The 9596-nt window shown below is 35.9% G+C and overlaps 1 protein-coding gene across 1 annotated transcript; it reads right to left on the bottom strand.

Annotated features, from left to right (window-relative positions):
• Positions 1-1368: 1368 nt before the first annotated feature.
• exoc1l (exocyst complex component 1 like) lies at positions 1369-9427 on the bottom strand. Its single transcript, XM_056738206.1, has 4 exons — positions 9352-9427; positions 2490-2610; positions 1918-2078; positions 1369-1821 (listed from the first exon to the last, which is right to left on the bottom strand). The coding sequence occupies exons 2-4, from the start codon at positions 2608-2610 to the stop codon at positions 1558-1560; spliced, it is 546 nt and encodes a 181-aa protein (XP_056594184.1). The 5' UTR covers positions 9352-9427; the 3' UTR covers positions 1369-1557.
• Positions 9428-9596: the final 169 nt, after the last annotated feature.

Below are 9596 nucleotides of genomic sequence, written 5' to 3'. Positions count from 1 at the left end.
CACACAAATCAACGTTAGATGTTTATTAAAATGTCAGTTTATTGTGTGGTCGTTTATAAAAAACTACAAACAAGGTATTGTAATTAATTGAAAATATCCAATTTCATTTTTGATTCTGGCGACGTTTTCAGTCACCTAACTGATGGACCCAAACATTATACGCGTTTGTTACGTCATCATGGCGGTTTGCGCAAGTGTTGTTGCGCTTACAGCAATGTTTTCAACGTGCTTATATGCGTTAACATTTAATTTGTTTCATACTAATATAATATTTTGTCTCATATTATGTGTCTTATTTTCAGCAGTTTTTTTTAATTCTTCATTCTGATTGGTCAGTCGCGGCAGTCAAATATGTACGTTTTCCACATAGCTATGTTAGTTGTGTCTGTCACACTGCTGTTTCGTTTTCTCTCGCGCATAATACAACAATTTTAACTCGAATAAAAATGCTATGATCAATAATTTATAGATTATTTGTAAAAAAAAAAAAAAAAAAAGCATAATAAACGTCCGGGTGTCCACACCCTTCTGCACGATTTAGAAGTAACACCATTTGGAAAACTACATTTTTATCTCATTTAAGTTTTTATTTGAACATTTACGTTAGTTCAAGAAATCACTACAATTACAAACATTACAATGTAAAGGTGAAAAAATATGATAGGCACGTTGAGATGTGGGTTACAAATGTCCACCAAGTAAGCCTTCACAAACTATAAACACATAAAGTTTATCTCAAGTGTCACCTATAATTATTAAGATGAAATGATAAACCCACTAATATCGCTTGCTTGTTAAATCAAAGAAACATGCAAAGTTGCCCAAAATACTACCCCTAAGTTTTTCAACGTACATAAACAACATACAATTGTGCTTATTTTTCAAGATATATATTAACATCATTACACATACCATTTACCACACTCATATTAAAATACATCTAAATTGTCATGATTAAAATTCTAGTCACAGTGTTCTTGAGTGAATCATCAGAGACACCCTTTTGTGCTGCATTTACAGAAGGACAAATTAGATTTCACTCACATTACGGAGTTGTGTTACAGTTAGGACTAAGTGCTCAAAGCATGGTCTGAGAGCTCAAAGAACAAAGTCTTTTGCACATTCCCGTGTTAATTGTAACTTCCACGTGGGCATTGAAAATAACATGAAAACGGAAACATTTCAACATCATCCATTTTTAATCACCCATTAGCCTACAGAAATTAATTTGAATGGTACTGTGGTGTGACGAATGATTTTTTAAATATAGCATGTAGTCTGCAAAGTAATATGTTTTCATAAAAGCTGCATGCGTGAAATAATTGAAGAGGAAATGAATGAAAAAAAATCCTGCATGTGAAACCGCTATCACTGCTTGATGACAATTATCTAAACATGTCTTGCATATTGAAAATGAGAATAAATGTAAACATATTGCATATTATTCGCTCCCCATAGTCTTGTTCTTCATGGGAAAAGCAATACTAACGGGCCATTGGTGTATGAGGAATTGAGATCTCATATTGTTAAACATAAAACAGTATCTTTAACCCACATTCACAGAGGCACAGGGCACATAGAGAGACACACCAGATTAAAGGCATAGAAACAGACCTGCATGAGCACCATACAGTCACCACGATCTGAGTACATAACAGTGGGGTGAATGTACGTCAAGTCAAAGTTCCGCAGCTTTAGTTCTGTACACCGATACTTCCTGCTCAAGGAAACCAGACAGCGGGCCAGAGAGTATTTGGCAGCGCAGCTGATCGCTTTGATGAAACGCACAGAGTCAAAATGCATCAGGAAACATGGATCATCCTAACACAGCAGAGAGATGCAAACCGAAAATAAGTATCACGACTAAATTTTGTATAAGAATTCATGATGTAATGTATGAATCTAAATTCTGCTCACTGAATCAGGATCTCTCCCATCCAGAACCAGTAGGTCTTCCAGGTCCCAGATCTCTGTTCGCTCGTAACTGTCCTCCAACCCATAGTGCTGCAGCTTCTTTGTCTTTGAACGCTTAACTCTCTGACACATCACCACTGAGATCTGGGCTTGTTTATCTTTGGCTACATAAAAATTAGATCCATAAGTATTTTTCTTTATTACTGCCGTTGGTCCTGCCATATCAATATATCTTTAACTTGTCGCAACTGTCAAGTAAAATATTCAAAGTCCAGTATAAGTGTTGCAAGAAAAAAGCAGGCACGGCACACTTGTGGTGTAGAATTCTGATCCAACAGGTTTATTTAATATAACGCATTATAAACTCCTTGAGAAGTTATTCAGGCAAAATTATGAGACCCCTTAACCTGAATGCTTTTCAGTGGGTGTCCAAATGTGGAGTCATGCAGCTCTTCGTATAATCTCAATTTTAAGCATAAAAAATCATCATAATTTAGCATAAATATTAAATAATCCAGCATATTCACACAACGATGCAACCTCAAATAAGCATGCACCAAGCACAATTCTCTTACTTGAAACACAGAGGAAATGTCGTCCCTGTTGCTGCTCCTCGATTTCTATAAACTCCTCCAGTTTCTGTTCCTTCGGTCGGAACACCATTCTGGCCATCTCTTTTCTCAACAAAGATGACATCTCAGATCCAAAAAGAGGGAGAAAAATGAGACGTTACAGAGAGCGAGAGCAGAGTGAGGAATAAAATGTTTTAGCTGAGGTGGATCTGGTTGGCAGGGCTCGTCTCCCCCCCATCCCTCACTTCCTCTGCTGTGCATTTGCAAAATTAATTGAGAGGTTTGCACATAGTTTTGTTTCAGCATGTATCAAAATACTGTGTAATAGGAATAAATCACACTTTGGTCTCTCTCAGTGCTGTTTGGAGTATGCAAATATCATTCGTGCCAGGACTAATTTTGTATTTAAATGTATTTATTTTGCAGATGCTTTTATCCACAGTGTCTTACAAATAAAAGAGCATTTAAGATTTTAGATGTTTAACTTTCAGAAGAAGCAGCCATGTTAAGTTTTCATATGAAGTGTGTATTTGTGACCAAAATACAACATTTAATGTATAAATACACAAACACGTTTGTGTTGGTTGCCTGATTATGCAACAGTAAGTAATTTCTTTAAAATCTTTAATATAGCTTTCCTGTAGCTCAGTGGTAAGAGCATTGCGTTAACAATGCAAGGTTGTGGGTTTGATCCAGGGGATTGCAAATACCTATGTAAAATGTATAGGGTAAAGCAATGTAAGTCGCTTCGGATAAAAACGTCTGCTAAATGTAAATGTAAATGTAATATTGCCACACTGTAAAAACTATTTGGCCACACTTTTTTTGGCTAGCGGGAGGAAAATACAGTAAAATAACAGTTTTTACTGTAAAATGACACATTGTCATGTTTTATCTTGTAAATTTGACAGTTTTTTACTGTATTTCAAAAATACATGAAGATCTTGTAACTTTGTAAAATTATTTTTTTACGTTATACATGAAAAATCTGTAAAAAACGAAATTATATATTTTTTAGAAAGTATCATTTGTACATTATTTTCAATATTGTTATGAAACGAAACAAGAGGAAAGCCAATAATACATTTTGGGACTAATGTATCACACACATACAGTATACATACACACACACTCTATGTGACTCAATACTGACTTTATCTTATTGATGAGCCACGTCTGGTTGATTGCACATAAAAGGCCTTTGGGGAAATGCATAATCGGTTATGAAAACACATATCCCTCTTAAATCTCAATCTTCAAAGGAACCCATTATAATTATGATCTCTGCAGGGATAGCTTTTATATTGACTGTGGTCCCATCAACCCTTAAGCATTCGATATCCAGCGGATCTAGAGATGCATAATTTATAGCCACAAAACACATTCTTAAAAACAAGTGTTCTTATTGTATCTTATCAAGACCCTCTCAGTTTGTGGCCTTCTTGAGATCCATCTGTGTTTTCAGTAGGTAATGTCAAAAAGCCACTCAGAAACTTTTTAGCCAGAGTCAGATGAGGAAACGCTCCCTGCATTTGGTCTTCAGACTAGCTTTTAGCTGATCTTTGAGGTTTTACTTATGGCCACTACATTACATTGTCAGCTTTAAAGGAAGATCAAGAGTAGAAAATGCGGTTCTGAATTTTATCCTCCCATGAGCATTGGCAGAGTAATGGAGGATTTGAAACAAGCCAGGCAATTCTTGGATTTTTGAAAAGACCAAAAAACAAATACCAAAACACACGCTAAACATCATTTAAACCACATACACTTGTTGTGTACTCAAATGTTCTCATGGGCGTAAATCCAGTAAGTAGGCTGTTTTATTCACTTTACATGAAGTGATTCTCTTTAATGTTGATGCTGATTCCTTAATTAGTTTGTTGTTGCAAAAAATGTTGATTACCGATGTAGTTTACCATGAATCTGCTATGTTAGCGATCAAAATGTTACCAAGCTAGTTAACGTTGGCTTAATTGTTTACAATAGCTTGTTGCGTAGTGCGTCACACACTGGACCTTATGCACCGAAGCTGTTCCAATGCATTGTTTTATTTGTGACGACCTGGCCTAATGTTAACATTAACGGCCACAATAAGCCACCGACTGTTGTCATGCAGGACCCGTGTCACACACAGTCACGCACATACTGGTGACAATTTAGTGACTTTGGCACTATATTTAGCAAATTTCAGACCACTTTTGTGTGTGGATAAGCTAAACATTAGTTTGACTGAAACATGAACATAGTACGTCTATGCACATAGTTTGTTGGCGTAGGCAGTACGCCACATGGGAAAATAACCACCACTCTTTAATGAAGATGAACTTGGTCAGGCGATGTTGCAGGATAAATCATGATAAAATGTAAAAAGTGTTTAAATGTTTAAAAATGTACTCATATTGTAAAATTGGTAGTGTGTTTTTATACTTGATTCCTGTCTTGACAACAGAGACAAAAAGTCTCTTTATTATAGGTGATCACTCGTATAACAGCATGCGACAGTTCACTTCAGTTATAATATGACTGCAAGTGAGGATGGTAAACCTACGAACCTAACGCATGTTGTCACTTTGTGTCGTAGACCACATAAATTACAGAGAAAAATTGATGACGCAGTCTCCATGCTACAATAATGATAGTAGCAACTAAGCAAGGCTTTGCTCTGTGTTCACATATCTTTATAAGTATAATTTTGACTGTATTATTTGTGACCCCTTCAAAATTTGCTCTTGAAAAATGTTTATTGTCCCCCCCACTGTTTAATAACATTTATGCCCATTAATGTACTACAGCAATATTTTTCTTATTTTATTTCCAGTCAAGACTTTTTGACATAAACACATAACATAAACACATAAAAATGCATAAAGTTACAGTAAAACCTTGACGTATGGTGAGACATTGCTCTGTGCTCTATTTCTGTTTGACAACACATAACTTCACTGTACAATAAATATAATGTAAGACAGATTATAGTAAAAATCTGTTTATGAATGTTTATTGTTTTCTGGTTGTTAAAGCAAACAATTATAAATACTCACTTTGTATATCATTTATTTTTATATGATTTAATATATTTTTATATAAACAAACTTGATTCCTTGTCATCTATGTGGTGCTTCTTGAAAATAGACATAAAAATGAAACCCCAGTTAACAACTCAAATGAATGACCAAAATTATATTTTTTCTGTTTTGTGAGTGAGGGCCAAAGCTTTGTGGTTAAGGATCTGAGTTGTTCAGAGCCCAAAAGGGTTATTGAACTATCACTAGTTTTCTTGATCAAGACACACAAACTCAGTTTTCCTCTGGCGCTCTGACTTTGAAATAAGTGAAATGTTGATCACTTTGAATAGAAGCTTAATAAAATAATCTTTAGAGCCTGTCTCTAATGCTGCCATCAGCACTCTACCAACCTCTCATCTTCCTTTTGTGGTGCTGTACACAAAGAAGATCACGTAAACACCTCGATACACCAAAGTAATGCTATAGTGGACAAAACTAAGAGAATAAGACCTTTAAATCTAAATATGGGGATTAAAATAGGAATCAAGTACTCCAATGTTCAATTTATCAGTTTGGCTATGTGCAAATTAACTGTGTGGATAAATTACTCAAAATGTATTGTACTGTTTATATGCACAGTAACTGACATTTAGTTGGGTTACAGTCTAAAAAAAGGTTTTATGTTCAGTTAACACAAAAAGTGTTGCCGTCAACTGAACACATCTCTCCGTTATTTCTGGGACAACACAATTTGTGTCACTTTTAACTTAGTTTATCCCTTTTTATTTGCAATTTCCTTTGTATTTAATATGTGTTAATGATTAACACGTAATTTTTAACATAGAACTTAGTGAGAATTATAGTGCCATGTTTAAAAACAATAATTCAGACCTGGAGTCAGTCCCTGGCGGGAAAAGAGTTTTTAATAAAAAAAGATTTTTCACTTAATTTAATCAGGAAGATGTCTAAATTGCCAGTTCTCTCTTTTTCAGTTATTTACAACATCAAATTCAAGCATTTTGGTCCATTAAATTAGGTTTGCTGGTTTATTGTAATTTCAATTTTCCATTTTGCACTGAATATTAGGCCCATATGATCCCAAAGATTTAGTAAACCTGTGTGGTTTTGTGTTGTAGCTTTAAGATTTTATGTTGAGAGGCTGTTCTGCTCACCACAGCTTCTGTCAGCTCAAACCATTCTCAACAATCTGTGTATCTCCTTCATCAACAAGGCATTTCTGTACGCAGATCTTGAATGTTTTTAGATTTTTGGCACCATTCTTCTTGTGTAAAATCAAAGAGAACAGCATTTCCAAAAATAGTCGAACCAGCCTCTCTGTTGCCAACATCGTGTCATTTCCTTAACCTCTTGGTATCAGATATTTCATTAGCCTTAAAATTTACAGCTACTGACCTGGATGGATCTGCATGATTTTATAAATTGCTTTATTTTCCATTCTATAATTTTTATTAACAAACAATTAAAAAAGAAGGTCAGGAATGCTGAAATATCATTTTTATGGACATAATTTTCACCAAAACATGTGCATGGTAATATTTATTACTATAATGCAAAAAAGAAATTATACAAATAATAAACATTTGAAACTGTGTTTGCGGACTGATGTCATGTGACATGTCTTTACTCAGTCAGTTGACTGAGCAGAACTGTTTACCCATTCGATGCAGTGAGGTCAGAATGACATCAGATCGTATGTGTGGGTATTTGTAGACACAAGAATGCATTTGCCCCTAAATCTATAGCCTCCAAATAAAGTGCCAATTAGAGTCTTTCAGAGCACTTGAGAGACGCCGCTTGGACTTTTATGCATTGCAATGACTATAAAAAGAGCCACAGGATTTATTTACTACTCCTAATGCCTGTGTGTGAAATTCTCTTACACATTTAGTCATGCTCTCCATTCGTCTTTCTCAGGAAGAGATGTGGAAAGTGATCAATAATTTCCAGTGAGCAGCAGTCAATAACTCACACATAGGGACTGGGTTTATATCGTAGGAAACATGTCTATTAGATTTTTTCATGTTTATATGGGCGTGATGCTAATGGTTAAGTGCTGAGTATCCTGTATCTCGCCCACTCACGTATACTCAGGTGTTCTTAGGTTTGGAAGAGATAAAATACATCCACTTCTCTCAATAGAAATACATTCAAACAAGCAACATGTCACATTTATCATGGTACTGTGGTGGTTTCTGCAAAATAGCTCTTTATTTTCTTGTTTTAGATGACAATGAAGGCTGATTCCAGTGTTATTTTTTGCAAGCGTTGTTTATTCAACAGTTTTTGGTGCTTTTTTAAGGTAGAATTTGAATATTAAAGTACGTTGAGTATTCAACATAGTGTGATTTTATCCATGTTTTTTTTTTCTGTATTTAACAGGATTCATATTTATGAAAGAAGTGAGGGTGAATAAACGATAGTAGAAATTTTATTTTGGGTGAACAACGTCACCGGGTCTTCAACGTTTTTCAGGGCAAGGACCCCTTATGAGAGATGCATTGAGCAGGGACCCCCTTATACATAATGTGTCAACAGAGCTATTAAAATAGAAACAACCCTTATTGTCACAGAAATATTATGTTAAGACATTACATTAGCACTATTATGCATGTTATTGTTGTACATACATACTTTTCTGTCATTTTTTTTTATTGTTAATATAGATTGTTTGATTATTTTAAGGGATTTGCAGCATCATGCATTTCCATTTTACTGTAAAATGGACAGTTAAATATTTCCTGAACCTTAGTTTTTATTATGGCTTCAATGAGATGACTGACCCTGGTTAATGGCACAAATACCATTCCATTGGAGGTAGAGGTTGTCTCTGGATGCTTTTTTTCTTCTTTTCTCCCGCTTCTCTGTGTGTTGCAGAACACACCGCTATATATTTTTTTTCTGAGCTCCCTTGTCTTTCTCGTGGATCAACATAGCCGGGTTGCCGTCCAAAGTTGCGCATTTACCCCATGCGAAATATTGCACTATCGCATAATACATTCGCGAATAAGCGCGGTCTCCATCCAACTATCGTCACTTCCTAATAAACTGCAACCAAATAGCATTTAGAAAAGTAAGAGAACCCACTGAATATACGTTTCATACATAACAATACATGCGCAAGCAGACGATTACGAAACACAATAGCCTAAATGCGGCGCTTTTGTGGATGCCTGCTGTTTGGGCAACACAGTCGTGACAGTTCTAAGAGGCAATTACAGAAATACTTTGACGACTTTGCTCAGGGATTTAAGAATGACCATAACAACATGTCTGATGCTGTGTAACAAGATCAGTACTCTGGTACGCCATCTCAGTGCAGTTACGTGACTTTTTAGAGGAATTGATTCGGCAAATGCGTTTCCATCTCCTGTAATTCGCAATAACCCTTTTTCGCAAAAAGCACCTCAAGCGAACGTAAAAACGTTTATCCGAATTAAGGGTTTTTAATTGGAAATAAATCTTTTATTGTTGTGGCTGTTACACGAAAATTCACGATATTTTCCTGCTGAGCATCATATCAGACTAAGGAGAGCAGCATCCAACGAGTCCGCGTTATTTTTGGGGCAACTTGATTGACGTGCACCATCGGTAAGCTACACGGTGTGCGATTCAGATAGTTAACAATGCGGTGCGGTGTCATTCACCTGTCAAATAAGCGTTTTGCAGCTTTAACAAATTTGAACAGAAGTTCAGAAATGTATGAGAATGCACTTTATTTGCACGCAACTCCTTTCATGCGTAGGCTACTCTAAACTTATAGGAAGGAAGACAGAGAATGCACTCTAACTCACAGTCTTTAAAAATAAGAAAGACGGGTACTTATTTGATTTAGGTCCTACCGTTTTTATGATGCAGGTGTAACATTTCTTCTTTCGCTTCTGCTGTCTGAATAGATGATTTTGTCCGCACGCAGGTTGAAATTGTAGTGCGCAGGGGTTTTAATGAGTCCGCGCGGCCGCACAGGTGCGCAGTTTTGTACTCGCATGAAAAACCAAAGACTCCAGTAAGTTTGTTTTGAGCATTTCCCTGCAAACATGTGAGAAATCGAGCCGTTCAGGTTTCGCTCCTGTTGTGATGTATAGGC

Source organism: Triplophysa dalaica, chromosome 2, assembly GCF_015846415.1.
Source record: "Triplophysa dalaica isolate WHDGS20190420 chromosome 2, ASM1584641v1, whole genome shotgun sequence".
NCBI classification, from domain to species: Eukaryota; Metazoa; Chordata; class Actinopteri; order Cypriniformes; family Nemacheilidae; genus Triplophysa; species Triplophysa dalaica.
This window is presented reverse-complemented; position numbering and strand designations above follow the sequence as displayed.